Source organism: Chrysochloris asiatica, unplaced genomic scaffold, assembly GCF_000296735.1.
Source record: "Chrysochloris asiatica unplaced genomic scaffold, ChrAsi1.0 scaffold00036, whole genome shotgun sequence".
In the NCBI taxonomy this organism is placed as follows: Eukaryota; Metazoa; Chordata; class Mammalia; order Afrosoricida; family Chrysochloridae; genus Chrysochloris; species Chrysochloris asiatica.
The window spans coordinates 4,472,135-4,496,585 of NW_006408554.1; the positions used below are offsets into that span (position 1 = coordinate 4,472,135).

Sequence of the window (24,451 nt, forward strand, 5' to 3'; positions counted from 1 at the left end):
TTATATGATAACATTCAGAAGATGGGACTTATCACTTTAGATTCATCATCTTAAATTCAATAATTCTTGACTGTATTGACCTGTGAAGGAACACAGAGCTGAAAATATATTATATCATTAAATTGAGACTTAAACATTGATTCTGGTATCAAAACTATTCACAGAATAGGAAGTGCACAGCCCTTCATTTTGCTGCCACCCAAGGAGCCACGGATATTGTTAAATTGATGGTATCTTCCTATTCTGGTGACTCTGATATTATTAATGTGTTGGATGGAAATCAGGAGACACTACTTCACAGGCAAGTTTCCGACCTTGCTTTTCATGTACAGATGTTTTGTCTTTACCTGTTAAACTGTACCCTGCAAGTGTGAGTTAAACACTTACACTAGCAAGTTATTCTAGAATTAAAAGCAAGAGAACAAAGATAAGAAAGATCTTATGGTTCAACTGGAATTTCTATTCTTCTAGAATCACAGAATGATGTTAAATGGGTTTTCACAGAATAAAATCTCCAGGGACATATTCTGAACCCATTCTTAGTCCAATGAACGTTGCTCCAGATTACTTTCTTAGATGCTAAAGAGTCTTACAACAACTAATCTGTTAATTTGTTATACCACGGTGGCTTGTTTGTTGATGTGATTCTGGAAGCTATGCCATGGGTATTTTGAATGCAAGCAGGGAAACAGTGAACAGGTTGCAGGTGAGCTTCCACATTAAGACAGGCTAGGAAGAAGGAGAGACAGACTACTTCTGAATATTTAGTCACTAAAAACCTTGTTAATAGCAGTGGAACATTGTCAACACCACATTATTAAATATTGAAACATGATGAAGAGCACCAGAATATTGCCAGATATTGTGCTGGAAGATGAGAACATCAAGTTGGAAGGCACTAAAAATGCTACTGGGGAAGAGCTGCCTCCTCAAAATATAGTTGACCGTGATGACATGAATGAAATAGAGCCCATGGGACCTTCATTTGCTGATGGGGCACAACTCAAAATGAAGAGAAACAGCTGTAAACAAACGAAATGGAATGTACAAAATATGAATCTAAGAAAATGAGAAATTGTCAAAAATGAAATGGAACATATAAACATCGATATCCTAGATATTAGTGAGCTAAAATGCACTGGTATTGGCCATTTTGAATCTAACAAGCACATAGTTTACTATGCTGGGAATGACAAATTGAATAGGAATGGTGTTACATTCTTCATCAAAAAGAACATATCAAGATCTATCATGAAGTACAATACTGTCTGTGACAGGAAAATATCCATATGCCTACAAAGAAGACCAGATAATACCACTATTATTCAAATTTATGCACTGACCACTAAAGCCAGTGATGATGAAATTGAAGAATTCTAACAACGTATTCAGTCTGAAATTGACCAAACATGCAATCAAGATGTATTGATAATTACTGGTGATAGGAATGAAAAGGTTGGAAACAAACAGGAAGGATAAGTGGTTGGGAAATACGGCCCTGGTAATATAGAAATGATGTTGGATATTGCATGATAGAATTTTTCAAGAACAATGACACGTTTGTTGCAAATACCTTTTTTAAACAAGGTAATCTTTTGGATTACCTTTTCCTAAAAGTAATCCAAAGATGATTGGATCTCACCAGATGGAACACACAGAAATCATATTGACTACATCTGTTGAAAGACATGGCAAAAATATTCCATATCATCAGCCAAAACAAGGACAGGGGCAGACTGTGGAACAGACCATCAATTTGCATCAATTTTCTCATATGCAAATTCAGGCTGAAGCTGAAGATAATTAAAACAAGTCCACAAGAGCCAAAATATGATCTTGAATATATCCCACCTGAATTTAGAGATCATCTGAAGAACAGATTTGATGCATTAGATACTAAAGACCGAAGACCAGAAGAGTTGTGGGATGATATCAGAAACTTAAGGAAAGAAATCAAAAGGTCATTAAGAAGACAAGAAAAAAGGAAAAGACCAAAATGGATATCAGAAGAGATTCTGAAATTTGCTTTCCAGGGTAGAGATGCCAAATTAAATGAAAGAAATGAGGAGGCACAAGAGCTGACAGAAAATTTCAAAGACCAGCTCGAGAAGACAAAGTCAAATATTATAACACAATGAAAGACCTGGAGTTAGAAAGCCACAAAGGAAGAACACACTCAGCATTTCTCAAGCTGAAGGAACTGAAGAAAAAATTCAAACCTCAACTTGTGGTATTGAAGGATTCTATGGAAACATAATTGAATGATGCAGAAAGCATCAAAAGAAGATGGAAGGAATACACAGAGTCACTGGACCAAAAAGAAATGGTCGATGTTCAACCATTTCAAGAGGAGGCATATGATCAAGAGCCAGTGATCCTGAAGGAATAAGTTCAAGTTGCATTGAAAGCATTGGCAAAGAACAAGACACCAGGAACTGATAGAATACAAATTGAAAAATTTCAGCAAAGTGATGTGGCACTGGAGGCACTCAATTATCTATGCCAAGAGGTTTGGAGGACAGCTACTTGGCCAATTGACTATAAGAGAACCTTACTTGTGTCCACTCCATAGAGAGGTGACCCAAAGGAATATGGAAATCATAGGACGATAACATTTATATCCCATGTGAGTAAAGTTTTACTAAAGGTAATCCAAAAATGACTGCAACCATTCATTGACAGAGAACTTCCCAAGGTTCAAGCTGGGCTCAAAAGAGGACGTGGGATGAGGGATATCATTGCCGACATCAGATGGATCTTGACTGAGAGTAGAGACGCTCAGAAAGATGTTTACCTGTGCTTTATCAACTATGCAAATGCATTTGATTGTGTCGATCATGACAAGCTATAGACAGCATTGCGAAATAAGGGTATTTCAGAACACTTAACGTTGCTCATGAGGAACCTGTATATAGACCAAGAGGCAGTTATTCGAACAGAACAAGAAACACCGAATAGATTGAAAGTAGGAAAGCTTTGCACCAGGGTTGTATTCTCTCACCATATTTAATCAATCTATATGCTGAGAAAATAATCTGAGAAGTGGATTAGATGAAGAGAAATGTGGCATCAGGAATGGCAGGAGACTCATTAACAACCTGTGATATGCAGATGATACAGTCTTGCTTAGTGAAAGTGTAAAGGACATAAAATACTTAGTGATGAAGATCAAAGACCACACCCTCCATGATGTGTTGCATCTCAATGTAAAGAAAACAAAAATCCTTACAAACAGACCAATACACAACAGCCATATAAATGGAGAAAAGATTGAAACTGTCAAAGAATTCATTTTTCTCAGATCAACCATCAACACTCATGAAAGCAACAATTAAGAAATCTATGACATACTGCATTAGACAAATCTGCTGTACAAGACCTCTTTAAATTGTTCAAGAGCAAAGATGTCAGATTGAGGACTAAGGTGTGTCTGACCCAAACCATATTTTCAGTGACCTCAGATGAATGCGAAATTTGGACAGTAAATAAGGAAGACCATAGAAGAATTGATGCATTTGAGGTATGGTGTTGGAGGAGAATATTAAAAGTACCATGAACTGCCAAAAGAACAAACAGTTCTGTCTTGGATGAAGTACCGCTAGAGTGCTCCTTGGAAGCCAGGATGGCCTAACTTCGTCTCTCATACTTCAGGTGTATTATCAGGAGGGACCAGTCACTGAAGAAGGATATCATGTTTAGTAAAGTAGAGAGTTGGAGAAGAGGAGGAAAACCCCCAATGAGATGATTGGCACAGTGGTGGCAGAAATGGACTCAGACATAGCAGCAATTGTGAGGTTGGCCCAGGACCTGGCAGTGTTTCATTCTGTTATACATAGGGTCTCTGTGAGTCTGTACCAACTCGATGGCACCAAACAACTACTGCTACTGAGGAGTCTTGGTGTGGCACTGGCGGATAAGCACTGGACCACAAGTTTGGTTTGAACTGCAAATTTGGCAATTGAAACCCAGCTCCTTGGAAACCCTATACAGGGTCACTATGAGTTGGAACCAGTTCAACAGCACTTAACAACAATAAGGTGGTCAACATGTAAAAATTTCCAAGTGCTTTCTAACCTGTTCCAATTCCTCATGTATGTCTTATCCTAATTTTTAGCGAAGATAATGGAGCAGATACATATGAAAGCTCCACTCTTTTCACCCTATTTCCCTACTAACCAATCCCAGTAGTATAACCACACCAAAAACCAAACCCACTGCCATTGAGTCGATTCTAACTCATAATGCAAAACCCTAGATGGGGTTTTTGATACTATAAGTCTTTGTAGGAATAGAAAGCCTCATCTTTTTCCTGAGGAGTAGCTGGTGGATTTGAAATGCTGACCTTATAGTCCAACACCTAACCAACGATGCTTACAAGTATTGATAAACTATTTCAAAATAGTAGAAAATTATAGACAAGTCCCAAACAAGATACATATATCTGTGTGGCACTGTAGGATAAGCACTGGACTGCTAAATTCAGTGGTTCAAATCCACCACTCTTAGGAAACCCTAGAGAGTCTCTATGAGTCTGAACTGACTGGATGGTACTTAACAACAGCAACAACAATGTAGCATAAAGCATCTGAAGATGTAAGTTTACTAGATGTTAGGAAGCAGGCAGTATAGACTGAACTTTGGGAAGACAAGGATTAAATACTGCATGTGTGAAACAGGTGTTGAGATGGGATGAGGCTATTCACCAAAAAACAGTAACAAAAGCACTGACCATGCACAGGACCCTGTAGTCCTGGTGTGGCACTGCAGGGTAAGCACTAGACTACTAACCACAGAATTGGCAGTTCAAACCCACCAGCTACTTCTTGGAAATCCTATATAAGGGCAGACTTGATGGCACTTAAGAATAACAACAACATGCTGGAAACCTAGCATCCCAGAAAACAGCTGAGATGTTCCTAGTAGAAAACTGGGCCAGAAAATCTACATTATCCCTCAGGGAAAAAGGAGTCCTGGTGTGTCTTTGTGAGATAATGCACTAGATCACAAGGTCAGTTTGAACCTCAAGGTCAGTGGTTCAAACTCAGCAGCCGATCCTGATCCTCAGAAACCCTATACAGGATTGCTATGAGTCAGAACGAGTCGATGGCACTTAACAACAAGAACAACAACCAATATAAGAATGTGGGTCTCAACTGGGGAGGAGAGGTAGATGTAGAGATCTGTAAAACCTCCAGACACAATTGGATAAACATGAGTAGAAAGGAACTCACACTTAGAATTTTTGCAAGCTAAAAATCCTATAACCTAAAGGAAACGTAAAAAGACAGCAAAGACAACCAAGGGTTAACTTACTTCCATGAAAATAGAAATCATGGCGCAATCTTGAAAACACCGATATTTTATTGTTCTGTGTTGTCCAGTTGGTTCTAAATAACATCGATCCTCTATGGGATTTCCTAGAGTGGCTGGTGGTCCTCATAGTGGTTCTCATAGTGGTCCTGTACAAAGTTTCTGAGAAAGTGCCAACTTTATGGGTAGCGGTCCAATGCTCATCTTACATCACTATATCAGGACCCAAGGATATTTAATGACCCTCAAAAAATTAAAGGAAGGAAAAAAACACTATGTAAAAACTCCAAACCAAACCCACTGCCACTGAGTGATTTCCGGCTCAGCAACTCTATACAGCATTTCCAAGACTAAATCTTTACAGGAGCAGACATCTTTCTCCCACACAGTGGTTACTGGGTTTGAACTGTCAATCTTTTGGTTAGTGGCCCAATGCCTAACCCATAGCACCACCAAGCCTTTTCCATATAAATATACATACATTAAAACAACTGAAAAACAAATTTGTGTTTGTGCTATAAAACATACCAATTTTTAAAACAGCAGAAATGAAGAAAAATTTAAAAACTGAAATGTAACTAAAACATCATAGTTAATAGATTAACCTACAGACCAGAGATTCTCAAACTGTTGCACAGTAGAATCCTGTAGGGTGCTTTAAAAATGCCAGTACCAGTTCTTACCCCAGATTAAATCAGAAACTCTAAAAGGGCCCACAGTAATCCATGGGTTGCTCTTGTTTTGTTCCGTTTTTAAGAAACTCCAGTGTTCAGCCAGTTTTCAAACCCAATTACCTGAGTATAGTTGGAAATTTTTGTTCATTTAGAACACAACTTTAATATACAAATAGGCATAAAAAGGAGTTATCTTTAGAAAAGCAGGCCCAACCATTTCACCTGTAAATTTCCTTAATCTGGTGACAACTATAACTGGACAATTGCAAATTGGATTACTTAAAGTTTCTGGGACCACATTAGTTCAAGTTTGATAAATCTGATACTGACCTGAGACCCTAGAATAACCTCTGTTATCACTGAGTCAATTTCAATCACAGTGCTCCTATAGAACAGAGGCGGACTGCCCCATAGCGTTTCCAAAGTTGTAAAGCTTTGCAGCAACAGACTGATACATCTTTCTTCTGCAGAGCGCCTGGTAGTTTCAAACAGACATTTTGGCTAGCAGCTGAGCATCTAACTGATGTGCTACCAGGAGTTTTTTGCCCTTTGAATAATCAGTTACGTTTGGAATTTATCTTGAGCTTCAAGGCAAAGTCTGCACTTTGGGCTAGATTTCCTTTTTGTAACTGTAGTATAAAGACCACAGTACATTGCTGTCACTAGAACAATGAGGTTTTAGGTAAGGAGACTGGAGTTCTGGCAATTATTCTTGTCCTTTCTGGCTGTGTAACTTTTGATACGTCATTGAATCTCTCAGGATCTCACTGTCTAGATGCTCAAAGATTATGAGTTTCTAATAAGCTCCCAGATGATGCTGCTGGTCAAAAGTCCACATATGAGGAGCAAAGTCCTGGATTAAGGAGATCTAATTCCAGAATTATTATTTTATGAGGAATGGAACCTTATTAGCATTATGTACTTGCTTCCTAAAAGTTGTTGTTGTTAGTGCCATCAAATCGGTTCTGACCCATAGTGAGCCTATAGAGGGTTGCCAAGGAGCAGCTGATGGGTTTGAGCCTCCAACCTTGTGGTTAACTTTCTAGTGCTTATTCTACAGAGTCAACACCAGGGCTCTTCCTAAAAGTAGTATATTATATTAATTGTAATTTAAAGTATTGCCACCCCTTGTGAATTTTTGGTGAGATTTCACAAGCTAATTCTGAACTTTATGTATAATCTTGAATGTTAAGCGCTATTGAGTCTGTTCTGGTCCTGTATAGGGTTTCCAAGAATCTCTGAATCTTTGTAGGAGCAGTAAGTCTCATCATTCTCCCATGGAGTGGCTGATGGGCTTGAACCACCGACCTTGAAGTTTGCAGTCCATTGTTTATCCTATGGAGCCATTGCACTCCTATAATCTTGAATAGGGGTAAAGGAATAGACTTGCAATAGGAAACAGTTTTTAAATTGTTAGCTTTAACAGTTGTTATTGTGGTACTTTACTAAAGATTGAAAACTTTGATATGGCAAATTTATTATCAGTATATTTTTATTTTGATGGGAAGTCATATCCAAATGACATTTACACTTCTCTTAATTGTCTCTTTTTTTGACGTTTCACAAATACTAAGAAGGGCATCCCTGCCCTGACATAGAGAAGAGCTTGCATTTTCAGTCCTCCAATGAAGCTTAGAGTCACTTGCCTGCAGCTGGCATTATTCCCCACGATCACAGTGGTAACAGGGCTATGTCTTTCGTTTGGCACGTCAAGTCTGGGATAGAAGTTTCTACTTACTACAAAACAACGGTCATGAAGATTTTATAGGGTGGTGCTGTAGACTAAGCACTGGATTTATCCCAATCACAAAGTGGGTGGTTCAAACCCACCAACAGCTCTTAGAAACCCTATACAGGGTCGTTATGAGTTGGAAGTAATTCATCAGCACTTAACAAAAACAATAACAAAGGATAAGGAAGAAAATATTGTATTTAATTTTTTTCTATTACTATTAGTTTGGAAATATCACCCTAATCAGAATCAATCATAGTTGTGAAAGATGACTAATTCTCTAATATTGTATCATGTTCTTAAATGACAAGTGACATTTGCTTTCTGAATATAGTAGCTATGTTTTATACATTTATGTCAACAGCACCTTACTATTATTTTTGTTTTGCAGAGCTTCATTGTTTGATCACCATGAACTTGCAGAATATTTAATTTCAATGGTAAGTATTTATGTGACAGGTTTATTTTGTTTATTACAATTTACAGTTGAAAATTCTATAATTACACAAAATGGATCTTCAAACTTAAACCAAAATTTGTATTTAACAACAAAGAAAGTTTACAAAAGGATGATTGACGTATTTGCAAATAAGAGCACACTGTATCTTAATACATTAGCATCGACTTTCCTTATGATGATGTTTGAAGTACCAAAGTGTACTTTTTGATGCCCTGTTTTATCTTGATACAATAATTATGCTTGAGGCATGGTATAGTTCAATGCAAATCAAGAGAGGTGGGCCAGAAACAATTTACAAAAAAGATTATACTCCAAGTCCCTCGTGCTCATAGAGCCCCGAGGGTGTGGTGTTATGGAGTGAGGGGTGGAACATAGTCATTCACAGGGCAGAGGTTGAGCTGGAGCGTGGGAATGCACCTGTATTGTGGTTTTCTAAGAAATGTGAGAGGGAGCAGCGAGAACACGCAGGGATTTCTTGTTCAGCTATATTTGAAGCTCTGGCCTGGTGGCTTGAGGATGCCAAATGAGAGACAGAACTGATTTGTTATCTAGGTATAGGAACATGGGTCAGATTATTTGGTGTGGATATGAAAACATCTTATTACAAAAGCTAGAATACATAGTTAGTACATACCCATAGTGATGTTTCTAACGCTGGCAGCTTGTGGGTACGGAAGCTATTCCTTATGTCTGGGAACTGGATTTAGCAGTGGGTGAGTCTCGGGCTACCTGACTAAGCACACTTGTCTTTGAGTGGGGCCTGTCAGCTTCGTCTTCCATTGTGCATTACACCAGCTGCCTCAGTATCATCGTTCAAACAATGAAAAACTGAAGAACTGAAAAATACAGTTTCCAAGGTTTGCTACAAGTAAAAGCATGAGGTGTTTTTTCGGTTTCTTGTTTTTTTCTCTCTCACATAAGAAGTGTAATAAGTCAGATTTTGAGTTAAATTTTAATAAAGCCTCTATATGGATGAATATATGATTGATTTAAGCTCTATGATCTCAGCAATGAATGCAGCCCCATTTGTAGTGTTTAACATGCACTTATTGTCAATAGCAACTATTGAAATTGTGATATTTACATAGAAGAATCCTAAGAAGAGACTCAGTATATAGTTTATGACATGCATGGTTTCATTCAAATGAAATGATCTCTTGAGCAGGCATGAAAACTCTACCACTGTGCTTTCAAATGGTTACTGCCATTAGATTAATTCATATACATTCAATGTACCCCCAAAAGTCACACAATAATCACAGTCATAGCTTAAACTATTCTTACTACTCTTTACAAAATATATGACACATACCGTAACATTTTAAAAAGCCTTTTTCTAAAGTCATATCAAATATTATTACTGTGATACATAATGGTAAACATTAACTTATTCATTTAAAAAAGTCCTGTGATTTTAATATAAATTTTCTTAAATAAATATTTCAGTTAGTTATTTTAAAACTTAAATTCAAGATACATGAAGTAGATTTTTTAAAATAAAAGTGAATGATTTGTTTTGAAATTTTTTATCACATAATTTTGGCACATCTTTAAAATCTTGATTTTTAAAAACTATTTCTTAAAGTGAGGATCAAGCTCATGCTATAGGTCAAAGGGTTTTATTTTTATGATTAAAATAGTAACAGAAAGCTATTGCCTGTTGTCAGTCAAAAGATTAGCTATGAGAATATTTTTTGTTGTTAAAATTATGAAAGAATGCCTTGATTTCTGATGTTGCAATATATGAATTACAGGGAAAATTTCAGGGATAACATAGTTTGTCATGCCTGGAAATGCTAGTTATATTCATTCTGTTCTATTGATTTGCTATTAGTTAGGGATGATTTATTTGTTCACATGCTCTTAGTTGACATTTACACTTCTCTTAATTGTCTCTTTTTTTGACAATTTAACCAAACTGTTTTATTTTAGGGAGCAGATATTAATAGCATTGATTCTGAAGGACGTTCTCCGCTTCTGTTAGCAACTGCCTCTGCATCTTGGAATATTGTGAATTTGCTACTCTCGAAAGGTACCAAGAAGAAACCAGCTGAGCCTTTAGAATCATTATTCAGTTTGGTTAAATAAACATTTGTTAACCATCTGTTGTGTGCTGGGAACTGAGTCAGGCACTTTGATAGAAAGATAAATTGAACTCTAACCATATCTTGAATAATTTCACTCCTGGTGTGGTGTTGTAGGATCAGCACTGGACTGTGAACCACAGTTCAAACCCACCAGCTACTCCTTGGAAACCCTATATAGCAAGGGTGGGTAACCTTTGTTCTGCCAAAATTTATAACATCATTTGTGGACCATACAAAATTATCAGCTGAAAAATTAGCCTGCTATATTTGGTCAAACATTTAATTAACTCACCCCTAATGTAATAGCTAAGGAGCTCTGGTAGAATAGTGGTTATGAGTTGGACTGCTACCCTCAAGGTCAGCAGTTTGAACTACCAGCTGTTCCATGGGAGTAAGATGAGGCTTTCTGCTTCTGTAAAGATTTACAGCCTCGGAAACCCTATGGAGGGTTGCTGTGAGTTGGAACAGACTCTAGGGCACATCACCACTCCCACCACCAATGTGATGACTGGAACTGCAGTTGCCTTGGCAGGGCCAGACCAAATGATTTCACAGACCTTATATGACCCATGGAGTCCTCATGTGGTGCTGTGGGTTAATGCGTCACACTGCAAAGTCATTTGAACTGCAAGGTCTGTGATTGCAGCTCACCAGCTGCTCCTTGGAAACCCTATACAGGGTTGCTATGGGTTGGAATCAACTCTACGGCACTAACAACAACAACAATATGACCCACAGCCTGATGTTCCCCACCCCTGGTATACAGGGTTGCTGTGAGTTGGAACTGACTCGAATGGCACTTAACAATAACAAGGAAATGTTACATAAAGCAACAGTTTCAGAATAATAATAGATGATATTTATAATATAATTATTACTTTTCAGGCATTTTGATGGACATTTTATCAATATTCATTCAATCAATTAATCCAATGTTGTGTAGGTTCTGTAACTATCCCCAATTTAGGTACTTCATGCCAACAGTACATTGAGGAGATGTATCTGTTTTTTCCTACTTTCAACCTCTCCATATTTATAGTTTATGCCAAGACCTCATAAATGTATTATATTACATATTTTCCTCCCCAACACTGTTACATACAATTGTTCCACTAAATATGCTTAGTTTTCTTATCTAAATACAATTTCATATGTTAGTCAAAGTATTAAGTTGAAAATCTTTTGTTTTCTCAAATTTACTATTGTCCATGCTTTACCTAAATGAAGAAGTTTTATTTTTATCATGTTTTGTTTTGTTGTTTAGGTGCCCATGTAAACATAAAAGATTATCTTGGACGTAATTTTTTGCATTTGACTGTACAGCAACCCTGTGGATTAAAAAATTTGCAACTTGAGTTTATGCAGGTAAATTTATACGTGTATGTGGGTAATTTGTATGGAGCTTCAGAATGAGCTTCAACACAGCAAAGTAATTTGCTTTTTATGGTATGTACTATTATGACACAGGACAGTGTTTCGTTCTGTTGTGCATAGAGTTGCTATGAGTCAGTACCAACTTGATGGCACCTAACAACAACAACAACATTGAAAACTGACTCTAGAATTTGTATCAGTGTTTTAAAATAAAGATGCCATTATTTGAGTGTTTATTTACAAGATGGTGCTAATGATTAATTAATTAACTAACTAAGGATTGATTTTTGTAAGTCATAGAAAGTTTCCATATATTCCCATATATAAAGATTCATGCATAATTTATCAGTTTTATTTCTTTTTTAAACCATTATAAACTGCATGTCAGGAAAAGAGAGTTAGTCAAGTACGTAAGTGAATTAATAATACTTCATAATCAATTAAGAAAATATAAATGCTTATTGATTAGACTAAGATGCTCATTTGTTCACTCAGTTTTGACTTAAAATGACTTAAAACGTAAAGTAAATTTAATTTTAACATCCTATGGAGCTCTGGTAGCGTAGTGGTTACGAATCAGGCTGTGAACCGCAAGGTCAGCGGTTCGAAACTACCAGCTGTTCCACGGGAGAAAGATGAGGTTTTCTGCTCCCGTAAAGATTTACAGCCTCGGAAACTCTGCACAGGGCCGCTATTAGTCGGAACTGACTCCATGGCACATAACAACAACAATAACAACAATGGGCCAAAGTTCTTCTCTGACACAGATGGAATTGCCATTAGTAGGAACCAACTTCAGGGGAACTGATAAACTGGTCATCTTCGCATCTGTTTTCTCTAACAGAGCACATTAGTGTTGGCTGATGAGGGCATTTGCAGGCAGAAAAGAGGAAGGGATGAGCAGGGGCTCTGTGTTCAAATACAGTTTGAAAATACTTGTGTAAAAAGTCACAGCTAGTATAAAAAACATTAAAGTATAACTCTAACTTGAAGGACTGTTCAGTGCCTTTAACTTTTTTTAAATTTTATTTTTTTTTATTATTTTTTCTTAAATGTTTTATTGTGAATTATGTGATAGTTTACATGGGAGAACATTAGTTTTACATTCATTCTATCGTATATCGTCTCATTGCCATGGTTACAATCCCCTCCATGCAATCCTTCCCCGTACTCCCCAGGTCTTCAGCACACAGTCGCTCTCCCTCTCTGGATCTAAAGTCAGTGCTTTTAATTTGATAAGGTATATTATAGGGGGACAGAGTCCACAACATTACCATACTTTTGGAGAAATACATTTAATTCTAGTATCCTTTAGGGTATTAACATTTTCCCCTGCAGCAATGCATATTGACCTTTGTTGGAAAATTTGATACTACCCTGCAGTACAGATTGAAAAACATTGCTTTAGCATAGCATTGCTATATGTAGAATATTTTCCCTACAGATGCAACATATTAAAGAGTTGGTCATGGATGAAGACAACAATGGCTGTACCCCTCTACATTATGCTTGTAGACAGGGAGTTCCTGTCTCGGTAAATAACCTACTTCACTTCGATGTGTCCATTCATTCCAAAAGCAAAGATAAGAAATCACCCCTGCATTTTGCAGCCAGGTAAGGGCCAGTGTGTCCAATATCTGAGCTTGCCTTATTTCTGTTGAATATTTGCTGTGCAACTGTCATCTTAATCTTTTCTCAAGTTACGGACGTATCAATACCTGCCAGAGGCTCCTACAAGATATAACTGATATGAGGCTTTTGAATGAAGGTGACATTCATGGAATGACTCCTCTCCATCTGGCAGCCAAAAATGGACATGATAAAGTTGTTCATCTTCTCCTGAAAAAAGGCGCGCTATTTCTAAGGTGAGAATATATCCTTACGAGTTAGTTATTTCCAGATTGGTTTCCTATTTTATTTTTAATTATGATACCTAACTTTACAGCTCACTAAGCAATCTTTTTTTTTTATCTTGTTTCTTAAAATATGAATTCTCATATATTGAAAAGGACATCAGTATTTGTAGTTGACAAATGAAGACATCAGGTTTAGAGACCTGAAGACCTTGTTCAAGGTCAAGGAAAAGTGGTTTTGAGTATAATAGTTTTTAGACCTTTTGATAGTTTCTCAACTATAAGTTCATATTGCTATGTTTTTATACATATCTGTTTACATCTGTATACATGTGTGGGTATGCACAAACATACACACATACGTCCAAAGACCCTCTTTTCATTCACTCCCGTTATTGAAATAAAAAACTCAGGATGCATATTAGAAAGTGTTGAACTTTGTTTTACTTAAAGGAATTCCAACAGAAGGAACAAAACGAAGTTTCGAAAATGTGCTGGACTGCAAAGTCAGTTGGAACTGCAAGGTCTGCAGTTCAAGCTCACTAGTTGCTTCTTGGATACCCTATACAGGGTCACTATGGATTGGAACTGACTCGATGGCACTTAGCTACAACAAATATAAAAGTGACATACCTATATGACCTTATTTTTATAAAGAAAAAAACTGGAAATATGAATTAACTTCTCAATTTAACTAGGTTCTAGCAAAGAGTTCATTAGGGTAATTTCCAAAGCCCTCGTTTTTTATATGCACACAAATGTCAACAAAGTAATGCCACAACCATGCAATGCGTGCTTTGTTTAGTTCCTGTCAGTTTGCAAGGGAGCACTAAGCAGCAGAGCTACAAGGTGTCTACCAAAGTGGGCCTGAATGAAGAGCTGCTGCTTCACTGAAATACTCAGGGGTCTCTGGTATCTTAAAATAACTGCATGTTAGTACTGCAATTAAATGGTTTGAGAACCTCATACATAGCTTCTTTGTCTAATTTCCAAAAGAATCACTAAGGTGACAAACCTTCATTATACTGACATCTTGAGTTTTTGTGATAAAGGACACAAATTGGAAACATTTCCCAAAGGGATTGTGTAAGCATATTTAAGAACGCAAAAGGAAAAAAATCTCAAGGCCTGAATTTTAGAAGAATATGTGACACTAATCTCAGTGTCTTAGAGTCATGGATGGGCTCTCTGATTATTATTATTTTTTAATTGGTTGTCATAGATTGAATTGAGCTTCCCCCAAATAAGGGTCAATATGGCTAGGTCATGATTCTTAATGATTTTTCCATTATGTAGTGTGGCAGTTATATGATTTCCCATGATGTGATCTGATGTGATGAATCAATAGGAGGGTTAAAAGGGGGCTGCAATACCCTTAATCCCATCATAATCTTGGTCAAATGCGATGGAACTTCCCAACAATAGAAGAGGAGATGAATGAGAAAAGGAAGAAGGATTTATTCCCATCAAGAAAAAGAGCCAACAGTGAAGTGCCTCCTTTGGACCTGAGGCATCTGCACTGCGAAGGGGAAGATTAATGCCAAGATGAATGCAGATCATCAAGGAATGTTGGGCCAACAGATGCTGAAAGGAGACACTTTTCTCAAGAGCCCTTTCTCTGAATTCAGATTTCCACCCTCCTAAATTGGTGTGTCCTGGTATGGCTTTGTGGGTTAATGCGCTAGACTGCAAGGTCGGTTTGAACTGCAAGGTCCACAGTTCAAGCTCTCCAACCGCTCCTCAGAAACCCTATACAGGGTCAACATGAGTCAAAACCGACTCGACAGCACTTAACAACAACAACAAACTGGTGTGGCGCTGTAGGATAAGCACTGAACCACAAAGTCGACTTGAACCACAAGGTTGGTGACTCAAACTCAACCAGCCATTCCTTGGAAACCTTATATGTGTTGAGACCAACTCGGTGGCACTTAACATCAACAACAGACTGTGACAGAATCCATTCCTGTTTATTAAAGTCATCCACGGCTGGTATTTCTGTTACAGCAGCACTAGAGAACTAAGACATTAGTATTAATAATATTAGTAGTAACCATATAACCTCAGGGTCAGCAGTTCGAAACTACTAGCGGTTCCGCAGGAGAAAGATGAGGCTTTCTGCTCCCCTAAAGATTTACAGCCTTGGAAACCCTGTACAGGGTCGCAATGAGTCAGAACCAACTCCATGGCACATCACCACCACCACTGGCCAGTAGGAGTCCCGGTGTGGCTCTATGGATTAATGCGCCAGACTACAAAGCTGTTTCAACTGCAAGGTCAGCAGTTCAAGCTCTCCAGCTGCTCCTTGGAAACCCTATACAGGGTCGCTATGGGTCGGAAGCAACTCAACGGCACTTAACAACAACAACAACGTTGGCCTGGAAGACTAATATCATCATAAAATTTTTATATAATAAAATAAAATTTAAAAGAGCACATTTAAGCTTATTGTAGCTTAGGAAAAAATATGACACAGAAATGCTAATTCTAGTTTCCTCCACTTTTAAATTTTTGGTAGTGTGCTGATATAATTTTAATATTTTAACATACTAAATAAAAATGTAAGGATCCCTGTTAGTGTCGTGGAATACAAGTAAGGCTGCTAACTTCAAGGTCAGCAGTTCGGATCTACCAGCAGCTCTATGATAGAAAGATGACTTTCTGCCCTTGTAAAGTATTACAGCCTCAGAGACCCTGTACAGGGTCACTATCAGTCAGAACTGACTCAACAACACAAAACCACCACCACCACCAAATAAAAAATATGTATAAATCACACTGCAGGTAACTCATTTAAAAAAAATTGAAATTGAGAGTTGTTAATTTATTATTAATGGAAAATGAATATTTGGTTGCTAGATCTGGACTGCTAACCTCAAGGTCGACAGTTCCAACCTAACAGCTGCTCCTCTAAAATTCTGAACAGGGTCTTTGCGTATTGGAATCTGACTCAAAGTCACTTAATAACAGCAAAAACAACAGATTTCAATTATGCAGTTTTTGTCATCAGAATCACCTTTTAGATTAATGAACTGTGTGGTATCACTTCCCATCTTACTTGTGTAAAGCATATGCAGGTATACACACATTGATTCTTAACTCTTCCACAGTGACTATTATGGCTGGACTGCTTTGCATCATGCTTCCCTGGGTGGGTACACACAGACCATGAAGGTCATTCTGGATACCAATTTGAAGTGCACAGATCAGCTGGATGAAGAAGGGGTACGTACACGTTCTTCCTGTCAACCTCAGATCTTAGGGAAAGCCTCCTTAGATATCTACTTCCCTTCCTTGCCTCATTACCAATCATTTGTTGGGTTCTTAGCACACAGAATCTGGGGGTGGGGAGTGAATAGAAGAGAACAGAGTAAGAAGAATGCCACGGGATGGGCCCATGCTGAAGACCCTTCTCCAGTTTCACCTAACCCCATCCACAGGCCTATGCAGATTGATGAGAAAACATTCACCAATTTCTGGTGAACTGAGAGTAATGAGGAGGGTAGGGTGAATTTTCAATAAAATTAAATGTATTTTAAGAACTATCTCATATCCAGCTATTATGTCCTATTTTAGGAGAAGGAGATTATTGAAATGTATTGAAATTGTTTCATGAAACAATGGAGACAAATGAGTGTAGTGGGTTTTTGTTCTAAATCTTCTTCTGTTGTGCTGAAACTAAAAATTGGCACCCTAATAATAATCTCTGAATTTTTGTATATGTACTAGATTATAAAACCTAAAATATGTAAACCGCTTCTCTACTAGATGACAAATCCACCAGGAGTCTTCTCTTTGTGTTCACTCTAGAATCTCATCCCTAAAAGTATGTCCTTTGTCCTTGAAGAATCATCCCACTGCAAAAAAACAAAACAAAACCGAACACTGAAGTTTTCTTTCAGACACACAGTCAGGCCCTTCTCCTCTCCTCTCCCCTCCCCACCATGTTTGAACTATTAACTTAATATTTTAAATCCTGATTTAAAAACCAGTCGCAAATTTTGTGTATGTTAGCAATTAAGTCATGAGTTTTGCTAAGACTTTCTTTTGACTGAATTTTCTGTTCTGTTTTCTCTAAAAGAACACTGCGCTTCACTTTGCCGCAAGGGAAGGCCATGCCAAAGCTGTTGCACTTCTTTTGAGCCACAATGCTGATATTGTCCTGAACAGGCAGGATGCCTCCTTTTTGCATGTTGCAATTCACAACAAAAGAAAGGATGTGGTTCTTACTACCATCAGGAGTAAAAGGTACACCACCTTCTTATCCAGGGTTATTAATACTATCTGTCATGAGGTATGGTTTACAAACACAGAAGGGATTTTAAAATGCCATTTATTCACATAAATCTTAGTTTTAGCTAACTTTTTCGGCAACAGCAGACAGGTTGCTTAACCTCTCTGATTTTCATTTCTAATACATGGAGGAAAATATCGCCTTGGTAGGGCTTTTGTGAGATCATAACTGTGTAATGCCTGGCATCATGGTCATTGTTAAGTAAGCTCTTCCCTGCCTTACTTGAAATTGCCTTAGTCTCCTGCCAACAGAAAATCCCAAACTGTGTAGTGAAATCTCCCTTAATATGTGATCTTTTGTGGTTGTTGGCTTTCAAACCATTCTCTAAGGAGTTCTGGTGTGGCGCTGTAGGATAAGCACTGGGCTGCAGAGGTGGCAGTTCAAATCCATCAGTTGCTCATTAGAAACCCTATATGGGGTAGCTATGAGTTGGAACTGACGTAACAACAACAAAGGAGTTTGAGTGATAGAGATGGAGGGTTAATTTACCCACTTGTCATACAGGAGCTTTTCTGTATAGTCACAGGTAGGTATGTCCAGGGACCTAGTAGACAGAGATATGAGAAACCTTACATTTGAGACAAGTTGGACCTGTGCTTTTGAGTACTGTTAGTCTCAAGAAACACCAGTTGATATGAGTGTAAAACTGAAAGTTTTCTGGTGATAAACCAGATCATGTAGCTAGATTTTCCTGACTGGGTTAATGGAAAATGTGTCTGGCTGTTTTTAGAACCAATCTGCTATCACCTTCACATGATTGTGAAATCAGCAGACTCTCCTTCCTGTTGCAGATTTCTGCTCTCCTTCACATTGTAGGCACATTCATGGCCAATTCAACTGGATAGGGATGACAAGAAGAGGCAAATTCTTCAGTGTTCTGGCAGGGTCCATGATTATTAATATACTTGATAACATGTTATTTTGTCTTTTAATTCCATGCATGATGCATACATTGACTACATACTAAATATTATGTGCACAGTATAATGCTGCTGAAATATATATGTAAGTGTGGATATCCCTACCAAACACAATCAGCACTGAAAGTACATACCATTTCATGGCTTTGGGAGGAAAAGAAGATGAAAGCCTTTCTTTTTTTGGAAGGCATTGAGGGAAAGAGATTATAACAGCCATCCTGATATTGGCTTCTATTCCTAATGTCCACTAATAGATCAGGAACCCACTGATGGATTGATCTTGGCTGGAACCAGTGGATGAGCATTCCTTATGATTGAAGTAAAATTCAGCCTCTTCCTGAAAATAAAATCTTGATATCTGTAGCTTTGTTGCTGCTCAAAACAGATTAATAATTTATGTTTGTTTTTAATAGATGGGAAGCATGTTTTAAGACATTTAATCACTATTCTCAAAGTAATAAATGTCCTGTCATGGAAATGGTGGAATATCTCCCAGAATGCATGAAAGTAAGTTCTCCCAACAAGATCTCTTCTGTGTATATGCCTGGCATCTCACATGATGTGAAGATTTATTTTTGTATTCACAGACTAAGTTTTCATCTTTAAATAATGCTTCTAGTTTCTCATAGTCCTTAAGGGATGTTAGCTAATAAGTATTTACTGAGGGTCTACTTGATTTAAATATTCCTAATAGTTGAGAAATCAACTTTTTAAACTCTACTATCCAAGAGTAGAGCAGAGATCACAAACTAGTGATTGCTGACTGAATAATAATAAAAATCTCTAGTTGTGTTTTGTTTGATTCTCATGTTGTTGTTATTGTTTTAAACTGACACTTGTTTCTAACTTAAAATGGGACAGTTGTTTTTGTATCCATATATCTGCCTTTCTGTGAAAATGAGAAGATCTGGTGACTGGGCCTTCCTTCTCACAAGGCAGGAATCCGAGAAGCACATTAAAATGAATGAGCCCTCTCTTCCATGGCCATACGCCACCTCTGACTTTTGAGTATCCAGCTGTAAGGTCTAGTGTTAGTTGCTGTGTACTATAAGCCTGTGTAATTCCTCTGTATACAGTACAGTGACATTTCTCTATAATTGCCTCTATAAAACAATGAAGATGCAAGCCAGCCCAAGGTTGGTCAGCCTTTCAAGAAGAATAGGAAAGATTCTTACACTTGGCATAGTGCATCTATTTACATTATGTGTTCGATGTCTATAATCATGTGAACACTTGACTCCCTATGCTAAAGGAAACATAGACCTGGCACAAGACCCAATGCCCCTCACAAGGGGTTTACTGCACATACGGCTGAACACATGAGTGTTAGAGGGATACAGGTAAAAGACCCTTTGGGAAAGTTGACATTTGAGGATTGTAACAGGCAGAAAGACCAAAAACAGGTGGTAACTAACCATTCCAAGGGAGAAATAAGTTTTTAAAAACCTGATTACACAACCATATTTGGAGCCTGGAAGCCTTGGTACTTAATCCTGGCTCTGCCTTTTGCTGGGTTGTTTGATAGGAGCCATTTACCTCTCTGAGCTTCATTTTCTATTTATCGCTACAGCAATGTTCTGATTCCAATCTTGGAAACTCATTACAAAAATTAGAGATAAAATATATGCAGTGTTCAGGATAGTGGTTGGCACCTCCTACTTTTTGATGTTGTTTCTACAATTATTAGTGGCACTTACTATTTTTATTTATGGAATAAACCCTATAATATGCTGTTTTATGTATATAATTTTTTCTTTATGGAGTCTAGTGGGAATTAAGTCTAGTCCAGTTCAGAGATGTACAGGTAAACTTTTTAGTGCATAAATATCTTCAAAGGTTGAAAATGCTCCCAAGATTCTCTTATTCAGGAATTCTAATTGTAGCAATCTATCATAATGAATGTGAAAGTTGGACAGTAAATAAGGAAGACGATAGAAGAATTGATGCTTTGAGTTATGGTGTTGGAGGAGAATATTGAAAGTGCCATGGGCTGCCCATAGAACCAACAAATCTGTGTTGGAAGAAGTGCAGCCAGAATGCTCTTTGGTGGCCAGAATGGCCAAACTTCATCTCTCATACTTTGGACATATTGTCAGGAATGACCAGTCGCTGGTGAAGGATATCATGTTTGGTAAGGTGGAGGGTCAGAGAAAAAGAAGAAAACCCCCAATGAGATGGATTGGCCAAGTGGCAGCATCGATGGACTCAAGTGTGACAACAGTAGTGAGGTTGGCCCAGGATTGGGCAGTGTTTCCTTCTGCTGTGGGTAAGGTCGCTATGAGTTGGCACTGACTTGATGGCACCTAACAACAACACCACCATCATAATGAATAATCAGACATACAGTCAGAAATACATAGAGTGGTGTTCCCTAAAGTGTCGTTTATAATAGAAAAAAGAATTTAAAATATTCACACATGAGGAAAAAAAGTTATTGAAGAAGTTATATCAAAATATTAACAAGAATTATCTCTATTGTGGGATTATGTTTGATTTTCTTTTCTTCATTTACTGTTCTGTTCTGTTAAGTGCCATCAAGCAAGTTCTGACTCATAGTGACCCTGTTTGGGGTTTCCAAGCAGCAACTGGTGGGTTTGAATTGTTGACTTTGGTTAGCAGTCCAGTGCTTATCCTACAGTACCACACCAGGACTCCTTCTTCTTCATACTGTTATATATCTTCTAGTCTAGTTTCTAGAATGATTTATATTACTTTAATATAGGGATTTTTCCCCAGTAAAATAAGGAAATTTGAAGGACTCCTGGTGTGGCACTGTGCATTAATACGCTGAACTGCAAGGCCAGTTTGAACTGCAGGGTCGGTAGTTCAAGCTCACCAGATGCTCCTTGGAAACTCTATATAGGGTCACTATGAGTCAGAACCAACTCGATGGCACTTAACAGCAACAACAGGATAAACAGTGGACTATGAAACACAAGTTCAGCAGTTCAAACCCACCAGCTGCTCCAAGGGAGAAAGCTGAGGCTTTCTGCTCTCCTGAAGATTTACAGCCTCAGAAAGCCCTCTCTAGGGCTACTATGACTTGGTACTGACTAGATGGCACTTAACAACAACAATATCATAAGGCCTTCTAGTTTAGACTCACATCATGCATTTGAATTACTTACACATATTTCTGAAAGTAAATCATTTTGTAAAACACTCAGCAACTCATTCTTTATTTTGCCTGTGCTGATTATGACAAGCTTCTCAAACTTCAAAATTAGACCTGTTTCTCTGGTTCTGCCTCGCAAAGCACTATTGACTAGCCTAGTCTTTATTTTCCATAAATTTTTGATGATACCTATTAATGTCATCAATACTGCTGGTCTGGTCACCAGCAGAGCTTTCCTTAGCATTTTCTAAGTGCCAACCATAATACAGTGCCCACAGGGTAGAGCTGGTCTCTGCTTCTCCGCTTTAGGTGCTGTCTGCCCTCTATCCCTACATTCTTCAAGTGGGATTCCCTGATGCTCCAGGAACTCTAAGAATCATTGATGGGGTCATTGGGGATCTTGTAACCAGTCCCAGTTCCATAGGGCTATATGACTGGTGCAGTATTTCCCTCTCTGGATTGTGAATTTGGGCCACTAGAATAATGCTGATACACACAATTTGGGTTAACTCAAATTCTTTATGTAGACAAGATCTTTATGTAGATAGGTACCATCAGTATATTTGCTTAAGACCCCACACACATTAGGGATGGCCCTAATGGTCCCATACGTGTTTCCTTTTTAAGTTATGTATCTAGAGTTATCGTTGTTGTTGTTGCTATATGCCATGGAGTTGGTTCAGACTCATAGTGACCCTGTACCGGGTTTCCGAGGCTGTAAATCTTTACGGAAGCAGAAAGCCTCATCTTTCTCCCGCAGAACAGCTGGTAGTTTCGAACTGCTGACCTTGTGGTTCACAGCCCAATTCGTAACCACTACGCAACCAGAGCTCCTTATGTATCTAGAGCAGAAGCCTTCAAGTACATCTTGTTATAGCATCTCTCCCGACTGTCTTGTCCAGCCCCCTCTGGCACATAATTTGTCATTGTTGTTTGGCTTTAGCAGTGGTATAAGAGCAAATATTGTACTGCAGGTCCGGGTAATTCAGAAGATGAGTCCTAGTCCATAGAAATAACTCAATGCTGGGCTGAAAATCCTTGATTAGGGACAACAGGCTGTCACTCTAATATACTGAGCAGTGGAATCCTTAATAAACTATATATTTTCTAGGAGCCCAGAAAGTCATCAAATGGGAGACAAAAATAATAGCAAAAACCATTGGTTACTCAAATTTTAGTAAACACAATTTTGTCCTCAAGCTCACGGTATTTTTCGGAATCACTTGGCATTGTCGTGGCATGGAGTTGTAGCACTTGGTATTGCGAACCTTGTTTCTGCAGTCCATAGATTGTAATTTACCCTTTTGTGAAATAAGCAAAAGGAAGCTATTTTGTGCTATTTTAGAAATAGAATAAAATCCTATGTCATGTTTAGTCTCTTGCTCTGACATCTTAACTACTTTTTTTGTCTCTCCCTAAGGTACTTCTAGATTTGTGCATGCTACACTCCACAGATGACAAGTCATGCCGGGACTACCATGTAAGTTATTTGATCACAATAGCCTGAATTATTTTATCATAGTTCTTTGAAAAATTAATGAATAATGCCACTGTAGTTTCCCAATCTCAAATGATGGTAGTTTCAGGTTTGACTTGTATTATTGTATTAGCTACTAGTTAGGGAATTTTCTCCCTTGATCTTTACTTTTCCCTCAATATTTTAATTGTTCCTAAAGGTATTGTTCAGTGAGCCCTCATTGCACTGTAGGTTAAGCACTGAACTGCTAATGCAAGATAAGCAGTTCATACCAATCTGAGGGAGAAAGGTGAGGCTTTCTGCTCTCGTAAAGATTTATAGCCTGGAACACCCTATACGTGGTCACTGTGAGTCAGAACCAACTTGATGGTAGTGAGTTTGGTTTTTTTGGACTGGTTTTTATTATTCAGAGTTGTTTTAAGTCTTTCTATTTCATAGAATAGTTTTATCTGAAGAATGAAATTCTAAATGATCTAAGTGATATTTTGAAAATTCATCTTTTTCCATAGCCATCAGTTGTAAAGCCAAAAGATCATTTTTCAGGATATATTTTTAAATTAAATATGTAATCATTTAACTTTTCTCCACATGAAATGATTCAGATTTGTTTGTATTACTTCATTTTCAGCAGAATTTTAGGCTTGTGTATTTGATGTTTTAAGAACAACTTACGGAGTCTATTGTTGTCATTAAGTGCCGTGAAGTCAGTTCCATCTCAAAGCAACTCTCTATTGGGTTTCTGAGGCTTTAAAAAAATCTATGTGAAAGCAGAAATCCCTATCTTTCTCCTTCAGAGAAGACCATGTGGCTCAGAATCTGATACTTAGCTATAGTAGACTAAATATAATTTTTGAAACTTTTATACCTCCTACAGATCGAGTATAATTTTAAGTATCTTCAATGTCCACTAGAATTCACCAGAAAATCTACTCCTTTAAAGAACGTCATGTACGAGCCTCTTACAACACTCAATGTAAGTCTGGTGTTTTCATTGTTCAGCTAGTTTTTACATGTAATATTTTGGTACTATAATCATACACTTGTTGGAAATGGATGTGGTCTAGAAAAATTTGCAGTTTTCTTTTATATATATAAATATATATATATATATTATATATGGATCATAACAAGCCCTAGAAGAATGGTAAGTATATA

The 24,451-nt window shown here is 37.7% G+C and overlaps 1 protein-coding gene across 1 annotated transcript in view; it reads left to right on the forward strand.

The window, feature by feature from the left end:
- Positions 1–24,451, forward strand: part of TRPA1 (transient receptor potential cation channel, subfamily A, member 1) — a 116,536-nt gene that overhangs the window by 61,730 nt on the left and 30,355 nt on the right. The window contains exons 9-19 of the mRNA XM_006860071.1: positions 165–301; positions 8,108–8,156; positions 10,109–10,208; positions 11,528–11,628; positions 13,082–13,251; positions 13,338–13,502; positions 16,601–16,715; positions 17,572–17,738; positions 19,118–19,211; positions 23,240–23,299; positions 24,171–24,269. Coding sequence (XP_006860133.1) covers positions 165–301; positions 8,108–8,156; positions 10,109–10,208; positions 11,528–11,628; positions 13,082–13,251; positions 13,338–13,502; positions 16,601–16,715; positions 17,572–17,738; positions 19,118–19,211; positions 23,240–23,299; positions 24,171–24,269 — 1,257 coding nt within the window. The remainder of the gene's footprint in view (positions 1–164; positions 302–8,107; positions 8,157–10,108; positions 10,209–11,527; positions 11,629–13,081; positions 13,252–13,337; positions 13,503–16,600; positions 16,716–17,571; positions 17,739–19,117; positions 19,212–23,239; positions 23,300–24,170; positions 24,270–24,451) is intronic.